Source organism: Plectropomus leopardus, chromosome 13 (genome assembly GCF_026936395.1).
Source record: "Plectropomus leopardus strain MGB_pleo_1.0 chromosome 13, ASM2693639v1, whole genome shotgun sequence".
Classification (NCBI taxonomy): domain Eukaryota; kingdom Metazoa; phylum Chordata; class Actinopteri; order Perciformes; family Serranidae; genus Plectropomus; species Plectropomus leopardus.
In genome coordinates this window covers 27,041,760-27,059,424 of record NC_142188.1, presented here as the reverse complement: position 1 = coordinate 27,059,424, position 17,665 = coordinate 27,041,760, and the positions used below count along the sequence as shown (strand labels likewise).

General features: G+C 36.1%; 1 protein-coding gene across 1 annotated transcript; it reads left to right on the top strand.

Annotated features, from left to right (window-relative positions):
- The first annotated feature begins 7,551 nt into the window (after positions 1-7,551).
- On the top strand, positions 7,552-11,793 carry nanp (N-acetylneuraminic acid phosphatase). Its single transcript, XM_042502312.2, has 2 exons — positions 7,552-7,708; positions 9,712-11,793. The coding sequence occupies exons 1-2, from the start codon at positions 7,619-7,621 to the stop codon at positions 10,351-10,353; spliced, it is 732 nt and encodes a 243-aa protein (XP_042358246.2). The 5' UTR covers positions 7,552-7,618; the 3' UTR covers positions 10,354-11,793.
- The last annotated feature ends 5,872 nt before the right edge of the window (positions 11,794-17,665 follow it).

Below are 17,665 nucleotides of genomic sequence, written 5' to 3'. Positions count from 1 at the left end.
GTCTCTGCCAGCTGCCTGCTCATGTCCAGGAAGTTTCTATACATGGCCAAAAAAAATTCCCTACCACATTATCCCAGTGAAATTAACAAACAAGATATATTATGTTAGTTAGTGAACTTAGGAGGTGCTGGTAGGGAGAATTGGGTTTTGTTTTTTATTTGTTTTTTTTTGTCCATCAGACACAACATTTTCTAAGCTATTGGGCTCATTGCATATAGCTTCACATTTTGCACAAATATGAGAGTGGTATCAGTCTTCTCGTTTTAAGTCTCAAGAATGTAAATGAGAATATTTTCTAAACTGTCAAGCTATTCCTTTAAATGCTCAGATGGCATAACCTCAATTCAAAAGCAGATCAGCTGGACACACAGAAACTGTCTGATATGTCTGCAGACAAACTTATAATTATACATAAATAAAGAACAAAGTTTCAAATTATAAAATTAAAAAAGTAAATACTGACTTGCATTTAAACAGAGCAGAACTAACTAAAATATTAGAACATTATCTCAATATTCCCTGCAGTTAAAACCAAATTACAAAATGCTTTCCAAGTAACTTGTAGAAAAGTCTTAAAAAATAACAATCCCAGAAAATACACTATGCTATTATATTACTATACTATTTCACTCAAAATTAGGAATAAATACAGAAAGACTAAAAATGATTTTTTTTTTTAAATAACAGAACAAAATTTGAAATTGCATCCTGTCCCATTAATCATCTCATGAACCCACAAATTTGTGTCCTGACCCAAAGATTGGGGAACCACTAACCAAGATCATGATTCTATAATCTCTGAGACATTGTGTCATATTTCACATTCAGTTCAAAGGGCATATATGCTCTGAGTCAGCCTCGGATGACAAATCATCTGACACTTGATGGAGTGTAGCTGCTGTCAATTGATTGAAACGTCTGAACTTTGAAACTGTCCCTGAAGGGTTTTTCCAAGGAAATGTTGTGTACAAACTAATGACATCATCATTTCAAAATCACACTGGGAAGTAGTAGGTTACAAAATTCAGATGATACCAGTTACTCTCAAAGATGACGGCCTGTCTGGTACTGAATTTAAATTATTTTCTGATTCAGTTGAACCTTCTGTGTGCTACAACAACTTGGGTTTTTCACAGTATTTTTGTAGTTCCAGCCATCATCTGTATTAAAACTCAAAACCAAGACCCTTCCTTTGAGTAAACCTCTTGCTATTGTTATTAAAATAATCGTGTTGTATCTTCAAAACCTTACAAATAATATGTTTTGATGAGAGATTATGTTGCTTTCCGCAGTCCACATTACTATTAACTTGGTAACAGCAAGTTGTGTCTGTGTTGTGGTTCCTATCGCGTGTGTCAGAGAGAAGCATCAAAGCCTCTGATACACCTTGTCCAGTCACCTGTCTCAGCCTGTCCCATCCCGTCCTTGGCCAGCCAGCCGGAAAATTGCACCTTTGGGATACAGTGACGTGATGTAGAATCTGTAGTGTAACTCCTCAGGGTTAGCGGAGCTCCATCACACACACACACAAACACACACTCATATCAATTTACTCCAGGCTGCTCATACCTCATGATGAATCAGCTTAAAAAGAAAGTCATCTTCAAACAGTCTGTAATGTTAGTGCTGATTCTTTATGATCTTTACAAAATACGTGAACTCAAAACAGGAAAAAAAAGTTATGTTAAGTGTGTTGATGAGTTAAGATAAGGTATGAACAAGTTTTCATTAACACAGTATTTTATTTTCTGTCAAATCACGTCTCTTAGGTTGTTTACATACCTCTTGTAAAAAAATGAGACGTTATAATAAGTGTGAGTTACATGCCAACAGAGCAGTGCCAGAGAAGTGGTGATGTTGTTGCGACTTGTTTGTCTTTGAGTAATAAGAGTCAGAGATTTGAGTCTTGAAGTCACAATTACGTAGCATTTTGTTTGCGCATTTTGACATCCTGATTTCTTTATTCAGTTTATTTCCTGTTGAAACAGAAACTGGAGTCACAAAGAAAGGAGTGACAATAAAGTTATAGCATGAGAGTTTAGGAGTTGACAGCAGGTGTGTTTCAAGCTGAAGGGGCATGATTCTTCAGAAATCTGTGACGTGTTTATCGGCTGTATTTTTTTTTTTTTTTTTTTGTAACTTGCTAAAGCATGAGGTGACCAAGAAATAATACAGGGAAAATCAATTTTAATTTGTTGAATTAATTCCATTTAACAAATCGTGATAATTTTTGAATAGTTTTTACAGAATTGTCATAGGGAGAGGTCAGATAATTTGAGATACGTTTTGGTAGATTATAAAAGTAAAGACTACCATAACTCTTACTTTTAGAACTTGTTATGTTTTGCTGCTATGTTTCTATGTTTCTAAAAAATATGTTGCCAAGTAAAATACTTAAAACAGGACAGACATATTCGTTTGTTTGTTTAAATTTAAATGGAACTACATCATCTTTCATATTTTTTGAATGAAAAAAATACTCAAATAGTCTGTAATAGAATGAAGAGCCTTACAATAGCATAAGACAGGATTTTATGGCACCTGGTAGAATTAAAACATGCTAGTTTCTCTTCAGAAAAATGTCCCATTTTAGGGTTGGGGTTTTTTTGGTCCCATTTTACCTGAATGCATTAAGTACTCACTCAAATCCGTTTCCCATTGCATGTAAACTTGTTTAATGAAATAACTTAATAAACTCAATAAAATGCAACATCCCTACAACCATTTGAGTTGTAATGCCCTCCTTGTTTTGGCTACAGTACTTCTAAATACCAAAAAAGAGAAAACCAACATGCAATGTGGCTTTCCTTGCAGGTTCTGGGACCGCTGATTTTTGGACTCCTTGCTCAGCCCAGTTTTGTAATCTCATGCCAATGAAAATAATTGTTTTGTGAAAAGCACATTTATAGTAAAAATGCAAAAACATGTTTGGTGATTCACTGCTAAAATGTAACTTTTTTCCCGTATTAACAGACTTAACCTTACTTTATGACATTTTTTGGCATTTAAGGCATACTATGCTATGGTATTTTTATGACATTTTCTTTAAAGTATAGCATACTATGATATTTTTATGACATTTTAAGGCATACTGTAACATATTTTTATGACATTTTTATGGCATATTATACAATAGTATTTTTATGACATTGTTTAAATCATAGTAAACCACAACTTTTTTATGACATTTTTTTCCTCCCTTGCTATACTATGATATTTTTCATGGCATTTTAAATGACATGACTATGCTATAATATTTTGTTACATTTTTTGAAAAAATCATTAAAATATCATACTACACACTCAACCATAAACCAAGTCCTAACCCTATTTGCTGTGGACCATCTTTTTGTCCCCACATTAGAGACGTGTAAATAGCAAAGAGACCTGAAATTTTATAGCGCCTTTCTGGTGTTCTGACCACTCAAAGTGCACTCGTCACTCTCACCTATTCAAACACACATTCACACATTGGTGAAGTATTATAAGTCTACACACACATCCCCCTCTGGTTATTGACTGCTGTGTCTCAGCCAGTGCTGAATAAGGACTGGCTGATGTCTGTGGCTCTCAAGGCTATACTCCAGTGACCACACATAGTTTGTCTCCCTCCCTGCTGCTGTGCTGGTTCAGTGGCCGGTCAGGAGAACTCAGGTGTATCGGCACACAGACAGGGGCTACTGGAAGCCTGCCAGACTATGGGAGGTCCTGTGTTTTCATAAGAACACTCACAAGCCACACTTTAAAATATACATAAATATTTGTCCCCATAAGCCCATTTAGAAAATGGCTAATTACAGTTGGATGTTTCTTGTTGGTTTGTTTGTTCTTTCAGCCTCAAAAAGAAGCCACCATTGATACCGTAAATTGAAGCAGATGAAAAATACTTTGAATTTGGCAATGCTACTGATGTCTATGAGTGAGACGCTGCTGGAGGTCTTGACACACAATTTACATAAGCAGTGTAGAAAAGCGTATCGGGCCTTGATCATAAAGAGCATTACATAACCACGTGTTGAGGCACCATCCTGCCCCAGATCATGTTGTTTTTGTTTGTTTATGCATGTAGGTTGCCAGACTCCTCTTGTTACCATGACAAGTGCCATTAGCCACACCAGTGTTTCTCTCTTTAGACTGTAGTTCATACATTCCCCCGGCCAAGATAAAATCTCACATCCATGTGTGTGTGGCCGTAGTTTGTCTCTGTATCAGAGGTCAGGCCTGACTGGAGCACGTCGCTCTCTTCTCTATCGCAGCAGCATTGCAGGCATATTTGATCCAAATCTGAAATATGTTCAATTTTTTAGAGCAACTTAATGATTGTAGGTAATGATTTCGGTGTCATTTAGTCAAAAGTTACACCCCTGAGCAACATCTATGGGAGGGAATGCTTATATGCGTCATGCCTCCACTATCAATATACGCATGGGACTCTTATCAACCCCCACAATATTTGCACGTAACATCACATGCTATCATAGAGTGCATTTAGTAATTTTACTATCACTATTGTTATATGACATGCTATTGTTACCATTATTGCTGTGCATCTCTCCCCCTTTCTCCCTCTCCCTTCCCCTCTCTCTTTCTCTTTCTTTTTTGTTGTTATTGTAATTTAATTGTTAGTTACAACATCTATTGCACGTCTGTCCATCCTGAAAGAGGGATCCCTCCTCAGCCGCTTTTCCTGAGGTTTCCATTTTTTCCCCCGTTGCAAGGTTTTTGGGGGGAGTTTTTCCTTAGCCAATGTGAGGGACAGAGGGATGTCATATGCTGTAAAGCCCTCTGAGGCAAACTGTGTTTTGTGATAATGGGCTTTATAAATAAAACTGAATTGAATTTGACTGAATTATATCTCAATTTATGGGTGACCTGCACACTTTCTGTTAAACAGTCTGGTGTCACATAGAGCTCAGAATATTTCAATAATAACCTACATACAAGCTTCTCCTATCAATCTAACCACATGCTTGTGTTGCACAAGGTAAATACGAGGAGTTTTTCCAGATCATTTTGAAATGGATTGTATGCATCTAACAAGCATAAATTGTACAATTGAAAAACAAATGGACCATGTGGTTTAAAACATGGAAAAACATAGTTTAACCATTTTTTTTTAAATCCTACACTCTTGATGCTGAATGGCCAGTGTTTGCATTTTTTTTATTGTGGGCTACTGTAGAAACATGGCATTGCAATATGGCTGAGGACCCACTTCCTGTGTAGATAAAAAAAAAAAACGACTCACTCCAAGGTAAAGAAAACACAACAATTCTTATTTAACAGTTCTCAATACTTATATATATACTTATATATATAATATTTCATTTATGCCAATATATTCCCCCAAATTTTTACTCACTGAACCTTTAAAACTCAGCGGCAGCTAAAATAATTTAAATCCCTCTTAAAAATAAGCTTCTACCTTTGAGGGCCTAAAGACTCACCTGTCCCTCTGGCCTACATTTGTTCCATCCAGGCCTAAACCACACTTAGTCACCAAGGAGGAGCAAACCTGCCCACTGTACACTTATAAACACACACACACACACACTCCCAGAGGTACCCGTATATCAGAAATGCCTCTGGCCCACATCAACACCCCAATTATAAAGAACCAAGGGAGGGTCACAAAAACACAATAGGTGATAATAAAGTCCTTTAACTAATGGAGAAAAAAGGCAGATCAAATGTACTTAAGTGTTATCTTCCTGCTCTTGAGAGGCTCAGAGGTGTTTGGTGGAATGACACCCTTAATAATCGGCCTTTGCAGGGGTTTCATGGCCAGCTGAGAGATAGCGTGTGACTGTGTAGCCACAGCCACCCACGCAGATAAAAGAGGAATGGTGTCGTGCAGACAAAGACACCAGGCCTCACCGGTCCTTCAGATGCATGCACTTTCTTGGAAGATGCACACGTGGACTATTAGGGAAGTCATTTGTGTCTTTTTTTTCCCCCTGTACATCAAAAGGGAAATTCCATCTCTGCACTTGTGAGTTCACTCTTCACGCATCCACTGTTTATGTTTCTCTTCCCTTTTTAAGGTTAAGGGTAATAAAAAAAAAAAGGTTTTGAGCTCATCTGCTGTTCGTCTGTCATTTAAACACGCATATTCCTCCTTTGCATGCAAGCTGTAGTTGTTGTCTGCTCTGATAGATGAAAGCAGGTTAGGCCTCTCACACCATTTCTTCATTTATAGTTTATCTTTGACACTTTTTGGTCCACAGTAATTGAAATAATTAGGTCAGGTTTCTTTTAAAGACACAAGCACATGAACTGAATACTGTCAGGCAATGTGAGAAAGGATTGTTGTGATTTCTGATTGGGTTTAGTAGTGCAACAGGCCTGCACAATGTTGCGTGTGAACCTCTGGCCCGTTGCCAGGTGAGAGAGCGAGTTAAAGGACAGGTTGCATAAGAATTGAGGTATGTTTTGATTTTGAAAGAGTGTCTGTCACGGAATATGTGTTTAAATTGGCAATACGCGTGGTCAAAAGTCACGTAGGGCTTTTAACTAGACAAGTGATGACACTGATTATTTTCCTTTCAGTTTGATTATTCCTTTCTATAAATAATTTTGGAGTGTAATTGAAGCGGGATCCAGTTACAGTTCAGTTAGCGCCAAAAGGAAAATTTGTCTGAAATGAAAAGTAGTGTGTGGCAGAGTCAAATCAAGTGCTCCACTTTGGCCTTTTTCTCACAAACAATCACTTTAAAATTTCTATGCTGCATTTTAGTGTTAGGTGCCATTAGCTCTAGATCAATTTTTCTTTCTTTTTCTTCTTTTTTTCTCATATGTTTCATATTTTTATTGTACTTTAAAGGACCAGTATGTCAGTTTATAAAAGCATATATTGGCTAAAATATAATTCAATATTCATAACTGTTCCCAATACTATATAATCACCTAAAAATAAGAATTATTGTGTTTTTATTAGAATGAGACATTTTTATCTACATACAATGTGGGTCCTCTTTCACGGAGTTTCAACAGAAACCCAGAAGGGACAAAACAAACACTGGCTCTATATAGAGTCATTTGTGCTTCTGAGTTGGTCAGCTGTGTTTTTCTACATGCTTGGCACACTGGATAAGTTTTAGTTTTGCAACCTTACCAACAGACACACTGGATCTTTGATATAGTAATTTATTTAAATATAGCCTTATCTAAAAAATAAATAATATAATGCAGTGACATGTGCTCTAGTGGCTCTAGTCACCTTGAAATTTGGTGGGGTTTGTTTGTTTGGTTTTTTTGTGGGGTAGTTTTTGAAACAGTAATATCTGAAATGTTGTTTGTGTATAAGTAGCTGCAAGATGTCCACATATCCTTTAAATGGCACACACATTTTAAAAGTTTGAATGTAAAAATGTGTTGAGTTATTCAGTATGGGTGCAGCCGCTGAAATCAATGCTTGATCAGTGTGGAGAGCTCATTGAGAATCTTATAAACCGCTGCTAAAAAATCAGTTTGTATTTTGGTATAATGGCGCCCTCTTGAGGAGGAAGCTCGCAGGTACTGCACATGTACTAGAACTACAACTCCCATCATGCAGTTTACCCGGCACTACCTCTGCCAGGAAACGACTTCCTTATAATACGAACGGCGTGTTTCTGCGATGGAGGGAAAAGCTGTAAAGGCGATATTGTTTGACTTGGACAACACGCTCATTGAAACAAGCCGGGCAGGCGGTGTGGCGATACAAAAGGTGACAAAGTTTAATTTTTTACACTTAACTTCCGTGTTTGTAACGTCAGCCGTTAACGTAAGTGTTCAATGAACTCAGTTGAGGGGTCGTGTACTACTAATGACCTGTCTGATACTGCAGGAGAATGACTGTCATATTAAAGTATTTACTTAAGGCTACTTTAATGTCTGTGTTGAGTGATAATTGAGCTAAAGGGGGTGTTGTGAACGCTTTGGTTACTATCACCCGGTAGTCATTGGCTGAGTTGCGTTCAAAGGCAATGGGTGAAAAATAAATCCTTTAATTTACTTCGGAAATATATTTTTGCTACTTACCCACTTGAGTAAATGTACTTTTTTCCACAACTGACAGTTTTGGAATTTGTAAAGAAAGTAGCTACATTTACTCAAGTAGATCCCTTATGAATATAATTACTATTTTATGCACTTTTACTCCACTTGAAAGGCCTTGTAGCCTCCACCTAAACATATAGGTGAATTCACTTATGGCGCCCTAGTCCTTTATAACAGACATTTTTACTTGTGATAGCAGGAAAAGCATCGATGTTACCAATTAACTGATGACACCATTGCATTGAAATGATGCAGCCATGCAAATGATTTCAAATGTGACTTAAGCTTTCTTTAATTTACTGGAGAATTTTCATTTCTTCTCTGTTCAAGGCTAATTTAACTCCTCTGCATTTCAGGCCACTTTTGTATGTTCAACATGTATCTTGTAGCTATTGTTACTTAATTAATTAACATCTTACATTTAAAACATATTATCAGTGCAAAAATGTGCATTGTACAGATTAAACTGCCCAAAAACATATACGACCATTACAATCAGCTCCTTCTGAAGCAACCACTGAAATACTCCTCTCATATTGACTCATTAGTTACAAGAATTGAGAAATATTACAGCCACATTTATTTTCATTATTTGCACCTATTATGTGTTACTTTGACATGTGAAAATATCCTGTGTGATAAAAGTCTCGCACACATTCTTGTTAGTTTTATTTGCACCAGTTAGGGCAGGGCAACTTCCACATCATCACTATTTGTTCAGTTTAGTGTTCTCATATAAGTCCAATCAGAGCTCTGCCCAACTTTAACCTGAGCAGAGGTGCAGTCAGTCAGGATAAATGAAAGCACATTCTGCGTGATGAGTAATTTGACCTGTGATACTTTGCACAAACACTATTAGTCCTAATTTAGATTCAGTATTTGGTGTGTCTTTTCTGTGCTACTGTAGAACAATATGGCAGAGGACGAGGACCCGCTCTGTAATTAGATATAAATGGTTCATTCTAATGTTATGAAAACACAACAATTCCTATTTACAGGTGATTATAAACTATTTTAAAAAATAGTTATAATTATTATTTCTGCAAATATAAATACCCCCCTCAGTACTACACACTGGTGCTTTAAGGGAGGGATCTGATATGATCTGATTTAACCAAGGAGATGACGGCGGATAACATGAACGAGAGGACACCTCATCAGCAACTTACAGTCCACAAAGCTGAGGTGAAGCAGCTTTAAAATCCTGGACGTCCACATCTGTGATGACCTCACCTGGACATTTACCATCAGCCAGCTGGTCAAGAAAGCACAACAGCAGTTGTACTTCCAAGAATACATTGGAAATTTGGGCATGTCACAGAGGATTCACAGAAGTTTCTACAATTGCATCAAATAGAGCATCTCAACCAGCTGTATAACTACCGTGTGGTATAGAAACAGCACCACTATGGACCAAAAACACCTGCAGAGAGAGGTAAAGACTGCTGGGAAGACTGTCAAACCTCACCATCTACCAACCGAAAGTTCATGGAGGAGCCTGCAGCATCATCAGAGATTCACTCACTGTCCTGTGCTTCTGCCACCACCTGACTCCTGTTTTACACTTTAACCTCGATACCACCTCAGAGCTGACCTCTTGTGGTGTATTGCTGAGTTACATGAGCATGGTTTACTTTTTAAAGGGTTTTATCTTGTGTTTGAATCTTACAGTGCAGTGAACTTTTGAAGACCACACTGGCCCTCGATGACAAGACCGTCAGCAGCATTTGTGACAAGTTCAAGCAGAAGCTTCTTCATGAGAGCTTTGACCCCTCAGCAGGCAGGTCCATTGATGAGGTCCGTGTGGGTCACTGGGAGGAGAGCATCCAGGAGGCTGTTGGAATTTGTTCCACACCCTTGCTGGGAGCTCAGTGCTACTACCTATGGAAAAACAGTCGCCTGGACGTTCTCCGTTTGTCCCCTGAAATATGCAACCTCCTGAGACAACTGCGCAGCAGATACAAGCTGGTGCTTCTGACCAACGGGGAAGCTCAGGTTCAGAGGGAGAAAATTAAAGCAGTCGGATGTGAGGAGTTCTTCAATGCCGTCGTGGTTGCAGGAGAACATGCAGAGCAGAAACCATTCGTCTCCATCTTCACATTGTGTTTCAGCATGCTGGAGTTGGAGGCCCAGGACTGTATAATAGTGGGAGACTCTCTGGACACAGATATTCAGGGGGGCTTTAATGCCAGACTGCGAGCTACAGTTTGGGTCAGCAGTGCAGGAGGTGCTGTGCCAGAAGGTTCAGTGAAACCAGACTTCACTATCTTGACTGTGCTGGACCTGCCAGATATTTTGCAGCAACTGAACTAAGGACAGCTGGTGACTGTAACTGTGTGTAAAACAAATGGATGAGAAGGACTGTCATTTCAAGGGGGACTTTGTGGGAATTTGTAGTTATGTATAAATGAATAGATGGAGGTCATGATTAATTATCTAACTTTTAACAGAGGACACATTATTTTCTTGTTTTATACTTGCAGCTAAGAAACTTGTGCATCAACAGTGTTATTTTAAGGACTTCTTGGCATCTAATCAGCACAGGTAATATGTGGACACTGCAGGGCTGCAACTCTAACTACACCTCCCTGTAAATTTTCAAATGACTTTTACCTGACAGCTGTTACATTCTCAAATTGACCATCATAAAGTTATACTGGAAAGATGTTCAACCTAACAGTGCCAAATAATTTTGACCCTCTTTTCGACTAAACTATGTATAAAAGGGTCTGAATTTTGATAACAGTATAGTATCTGGCATTAAAATGCTCAACTGAAACAGGCTTACCCAGCAGATTATCATTTATCATCTATAAAGGTATTCATAGACTTGAATCAGATAAACTGATCTCATTTTGTAGGTGTATTACTCATTCTAGTTTGCCCAGTTTTCCAAAGTTTAAAAATTAAACCAGCCCACACTTTGCCACTTTCAGCAAATGAAAATAATTCAGGGTTTTTGTACCACCATGTTCACGCATGAAATGTGAAATAATAAAAAGACATTATGTATGTCACTCAGTAAATCATAAAAACATCATGGTGTAGTCTGCCGCTCAAAAAATGCTGAAAACATCATAGTATAGTATGCTGCTGAAGAAATCATAAAAACATCATAGTATAGTACGTCACTCAAAATATTAACAAAAAGTCATAGTATGTTATGATGCTCAAAAAATCATTTAAAAAAGTCAGAATATCATATGTAGTCCAAACTCTCATAAAAATTTCATAGTATAGTATGACTCAAAAAAATCCTTATAGTATGTGTAGTGTGCATAGTATGTGGTCTAAAATATAAAGCATGTCATCCAAAATTGCACAAAAAAGTCAGTGTACCGTAGGTTCTCCAAAATGGCACTAAAGCATCATAATAAAGTATGTCATCAAAAATGGCATAAAAATATTATTGTATGATATGTCCTCTAAAATGGCATCAAAACATCATGTTATAGTGTTATTATACACTTTATTGAAATTGAATTTTGTAAATACTCTGTTTGATATTACACTAAACCACTGTAAATATTTGAACACAACTTTGTTGCAGCAGTAGTAGAAGTGCGTAGCCTGTTTCTTGTGTTGAATGTTTTCTCCTGTTCTTCGGTTCAGGACTTCCCGTTAGAGACCGGTCTTTTTGTTTGGCTTTTGTTTAATTTGTAGGTAAGTTGAGAGATTGGGGTGTTTTGTGTTTGTTGTGTTTGGCATTAACTTACAACAGAGATAATAAACTGCTGTTTTGTTTGTAAACAACTACTGTAAAGCTGGCTGTTCTTGGAAATGGGAGTGTGGGAAAGCCACAAACATGTCATATCTAGGTTCCCCTTAGACTGGAGATATAACATAAGTATGTGGTCCAAAATGGCACCAAAACACATCATAGTATAGTATGTCGACCAAAATTACTAAAAAACGTAATACTATAAGATGTCATCGAAAATGGAAAAAAAAAAAACCCGTCATAATATAGTATGTTGTCCAAAATGGCACATAACCATCACAGTTCACTGTGTTGTCCACACTGGCAACAAAAAAAAAAAATCACACTATAGTATGTTGTCCAAAAAGGTACCAAAATGTCATACTATACTACGTCTTTCAAAGGACCACCAAAATGTCATGGTATGGTACGTCGTCCAAAGGAAATGTAATACTAGAGTATGTCGTCCAAAATGGCACCAAAATGTAATGGTATATTTTGTTGTGCGAAATGGTACACAACCTCATAGTATACTATGTCAGTCATGACACAAAGTTGTTTTAGTATAGTATTTAGTCCAAAATGTCACAAAATCATCACTCTATAGTATGAAATCCAAAATGGAATGAAAAAGTCAGAGCATCATATGTCATAATACTATTGGTTGTCTTCAATGTTTTGTGCCTTGTCAACAATGGCACAAGAACAGCACATTATAATATGTTATTGAAAATGGCAAGAAAACGTCATAATATGGTTCTATATGGCTTTAATATTTTTTGAAAATGCTATTTCAAGTTGTTTTAGGCTGTTTTGCAACATTTTACGCGATGGCATGCCTCTGCACATTATTTCTACTGGTTTTTAGCTGTGTTTAGCCTTTTTTGGACATGTCAAATTTGAACATTTTTTACCATACTATAGTATGGCTTTTTCAGTCATTTTTTCCACATGCTATTTAAAGTTGTTTTCAGGAGTTTTTGCAACATTTTATGATATGGCGTGCCTCTACATGTTATTTGAAGTGGGTTTCAGCTGTTCATAGCCTTTTTTGGACGTGTCAAATTTTGACATTTTTGCCATACTATACTATGGCATTTTTGGACATTTTTTTAATATCTTTGCCATGGCATGTTTCAGCACGCTATTTTAGGTGGATTCCAAGTGCTTTTGGTCATTTTCATTAAAAATTCAATACTATAGTATGGCTTTTTTGGTCATTTTTTAAAAATGCAATTTTATGCTGTTTTTGACCGTTTTTGTGACTTTCTTTGCCATGGCATGTTTTGGCACGCTATTTTAGGTGCATTTTAAATGTTTTTAAGACATATCAAATTTTGACATTTTTCACCAAACATGCAATACTATAGTATGGCTTTTTTGGTCATTTTTTCAATATGCAATTTTATGCTGTTTTTGACCGTTTCTTAGACTTTCGTTGCAATGGCATGTTTTGGCACGCTATTTTAGGTGGATTACCAGTGTTTTGAAGACATTTAAAATTTGGACATTGTTCAACAAAAATGCAATACTATACTATGGCTTTTTCGGTCATTCTTTCAATGTACCAGTTTTTGATGTTTTTGACCGTTTTAGCGACATTCTTTGCCATGGCATGTTTTAACATACTTTTTTAGGTGTATTCCAAGTGTTTTTAAGGCATTTGAAATTTAGACATTTTTCACCAAAAATGCAATACTGTAGTTCTGTAGTATGGCTTTTTCGGTCATTTTTTCAATATGCAATTTTATGCTGTTTTTGACCGTCTATGCAATTTTCTTTACCATGGCATGTTTCGGCACGCTGTTTTAGGTGGATTCCAATTGTTTTTAAGACATTTAAAATTTGGACATTTTTCAACAAAAGTGCAATACTATAGTATGGCTTTTTCGGTCATTTTTTTCAACATGCAATTTTATGCATTTTTTGACCGTCTATGCAGTTTTCATCACCATGGCATGTGTTAACATGCTATTTTAGGTGGATTCCAAGTGTTTTGAAGACATTCTAAATTTGGACATTTTTCAACAAAAGTGCAATACTATAGTATGGCTTTTTTCGGCCATTTTTTCAATATGCAATTTTATGCTGTTTTTGACCGTTGTTGCGACTTTCTTTGCCATGGCATGTTTTAACATGCTGTTTTAGGTGGATTCCAAGTGTTTTGAAGACATTTGAAATTTGGACATTTTTCACCAAAAGTGCAATACTATAGTATGGCTTTTTCTGCCATTTTTTCAACATGCAATTTTATGCTGTTTTTGACTGTTTTTGAGACATTCTTTGCCATGGCATGTTTCGGCACGCTATTTTAGGTGGATTCCAAGTGTTTTGAAGACATTTTAAATTTGGACATTTTTCACCAAAAGTGCAATACTATAGTATGACTTTTTGGTCATTTTTTCAACATGCAATTTTATGCATTTTTTGACTAGTTTTTGCAACTTTCTTTGCCATGGCATGTTTTAACATGCTATTTTAGGTGGATTCCAATTATTTTTAAGACATTTGAAATTTGGACATATTTCACCAAACATGCAATACTATAGTATGGCTTTTTCGGTCATTTTTTCAATATGCAATTTTATGCTGTTTTTGACCGGTTTTGACACATTCTTTGCCATGGCATGTTTCGGCACACTATTTTAGGTGGATTCCAAGTGTTTTGAAGACATTTTAAATTTGGACATTTTTCAACAAAAGTGCAATACTATAGTATGGCTTTTTCGGTCATTTTTTCAATATGCAATTTTACGCTATTTTTGACTGTCTATGCAGTTTTCTTTGCCATGGCATGTTTCGGCACGCTATTTTAGGTGTATTCCAAGTGTTTTTAAGACATTTGAAATTTGGACATTTTTCAACAAAAGTGCAATACTATAGTATGACTTTTTCTGCCATTTTTTCAATATGCAATTTTATGCTGTTTTTGACCGTCTATGCAGTTTTCTTTGCCATGGCATGTTTCGGCACGCTATTTTAGGTGTATTCCAAGTGTTTTTAAGACATTTGAAATTTGGACATTTTTCAACAAAAGTGCAATACTATAGTATGACTTTTTCGGCCATTTTTTCAATATGCAATTTTATGCTGTTTTTGACCGTTTTTGCAACTTTCTTTGCCATGGCATGTTTTAACATGCTATTTTAGGTGGATTCCAAGTGTTTTTAAGACATTTGAAATTTGGACATTTTTCAACAAAAGTGCAATACTATAGTATGGCTTTTTCGGCCATTTTTTTCAATATGCAATTTTATGCTTTTTTTGACCGTTGTTGCGACTTTCTTTGCCATGACATGTTTTGACATGCTATTTTAGGTGGATTCCAAGTGTTTTGAAGACATTTTAAATTTGGACATTTTTCAACAAAAGTGCAATACTATAGTATGGCTTTTTCGGTCATTTTTTCAATATGCAATTTTATGCTGTTTTTGACCGTTGTTGCGACTTTCTTTGCCATGGCATGTTTCGACACACTATTTTAGGTGGATTCCAAGTGTTTTTACCACATTTGAAATTTGGACATTTTTCACGAAATATGCAATACTATAGTATGGCTTTTTCGGCCATTTTTTCAATATGCAATTTTATGCTGTTTTTGACCGTCTATGCAGTTTTCTTTGCCATGGCATGTTTCGGCACGCTATTTTAGGTGTATTCCAAGTGTTTTTAAGACATTTGAAATTTGGACATTTTTCAACAAAAGTGCAATACTATAGTATGGCTTTTTCGGCCATTTTTTCAACATGCAATTTTGTGCCGTTTTTGACCGTCTATGCAGTTTTCGTCACCATGGCATGTTTCGGCACGCTATTTTAGGTGGGTTCCAAGTGCTTTGAAGACATTTTAAATTTGGACATTTTTCAACAAAAGTGCAATACTATAGTATGGCTTTTTCGGCCACTTTTTCAACATGCAATTTTATGCTGTTTTTGACCGTCTATGCAGTTTTCTTCACCATGGCATGTTTCGGCACGCTATTTAAAGTGGATTCCAAGTGTTTTGAAGACATTTTAAATTTGGACATTTTTCAACAAAAGTGCAATACTATCGTATGGCTTTTTCGGCCATTTTTTCAATATGCAATTTTATGCTTTTTTTGACCGTTTTTGCAACTTTCTTTGCCATGGCATGTTTTAACATGCTATTTTAGGTGGATTCCAATTGTTTTTAAGACATTTTAAATTTGGACATTTTTCAACAAAAGTGCAATACTATAGTATGGCTTTTTCGGCCACGTTTTCAACATGCAATTTTATGCTGTTTTTGACCGTCTATGCAGTTTTCGTCACCATGGCATGTTTCGGCACGCTATTTTAGGTATATTCCAAGTGTTTTGAAGACATTTTAAATTTGGACATTTTTCAACAAAAGTGCAATACTATATTATGGCTTTTTCGGTCATTTTTTCAACATGCAATTTTATGCATTTTTTCACCGTTTTTGCAACTTTCTTTGCCATGGCATGTGTTAACATGCAATTTTAGGTGGATTCCAAGTGTTTTGAAGACATTTTAAATTTGGACATTTTTCAACAAAAGTGCAATACTATAGTATGGCTTTTTCTGCCATTTTTTCAATATGCAATTTTACGCTATTTTTGACCGTCTATGCAGTTTTCTTTGCCATGGCATGTTTCGGCACGCTATTTTAGGTGTATTCCAAATGTTTTTAACACATTTGAAATTTGGACATTTTTCACCAAAAATGCAATACTATAGTATGGCTTTTTCGGCCATTTTTTCAACATGCAATTTTGTGCTGTTTTTGACCATCTATGCAGTTTTCGTCACCATGGCATGTTTCAGCACGCTATTTTAGGTGGGTTCCAAGTGCTTTGAAGACATTTTAAATTTGGACATTTTTCAACAAAAGTGCAATACTATAGTATGGCTTTTTCGGCCACTTTTTCAACATGCAATTTTATGCTGTTTTTGACCGTCTATGCAGTTTTCTTCACCATGGCATGTTTCGGCACGCTATTTAAAGTGGATTCCAAGTGTTTTGAAGACATTTTAAATTTGGACATTTTTCAACAAAAGTGCAATACTATCGTATGGCTTTTTCGGCCATTTTTTCAATATGCAATTTTATACTTTTTTTGACCGTTGTTGCGACTTTCTTTGCCATGACATGTTTTGACATGCTATTTTAGGTGGATTCCAAGTGTTTTGAAGACATTTTAAATTTGGACATTTTTCAACAAAAGTGCAATACTATAGTATGGCTTTTTCGGTCATTTTTTCAATATGCAATTTTATGCTGTTTTTGACCGTTGTTGCGACTTTCTTTGCCATGGCATGTTTCGACACACTATTTTAGGTGGATTCCAAGTGTTTTTACCACATTTGAAATTTGGACATTTTTCACGAAATATGCAATACTATAGTATGGCTTTTTCGGCCATTTTTTCAATATGCAATTTTATGCTGTTTTTGACCGTTGTTGCAACTTTCTTTGCCATGGCATGTTTTAACATGCTATTTTTGGTGGATTCCAATTGTTTTTAAGACATTTTAAATTTGGACATTTTTCACCAAAAATGCAATACTATAGTATGGCTTTTTCGGCCATTTTTTCAATATGTAATTTTATGCTGTTTTTGACCGTTTTTGCAACTTTCTTTGCCATGGCATGTTTTAACATGCTATTTTAGGTGGATTCCAATTGTTTTTAAGACATTTTAAATTTGGACATTTTTCAACAAAAGTGCAATACTATAGTATGACTTTTTCGGCCACTTTTTCAACATGCAATTTTATGCTGTTTTTGACCGTCTATGCAGTTTTCTTCACCATGGCATGTTTCGGCACGCTATTTAAAGTGGATTCCAAGTGTTTTGAAGACATTTTAAATTTGGACATTTTTCAACAAAAGTGCAATACTATAGTATGGCTTTTTCGGTCATTTTTTCAATATGCAATT

Coding starts and splice junctions, on each gene's coding strand:
- nanp (XM_042502312.2), top strand. CDS start 7,619: ATGGAGGGAAAAGCTGTAAAGGCGATATTGTTTGACTTGGACAACACG. Junction 7,709..9,711: donor GCGGTGTGGCGATACAAAAG/GTGACAAAGTTT, acceptor TGAATCTTACAG/TGCAGTGAACTTTTGAAGAC.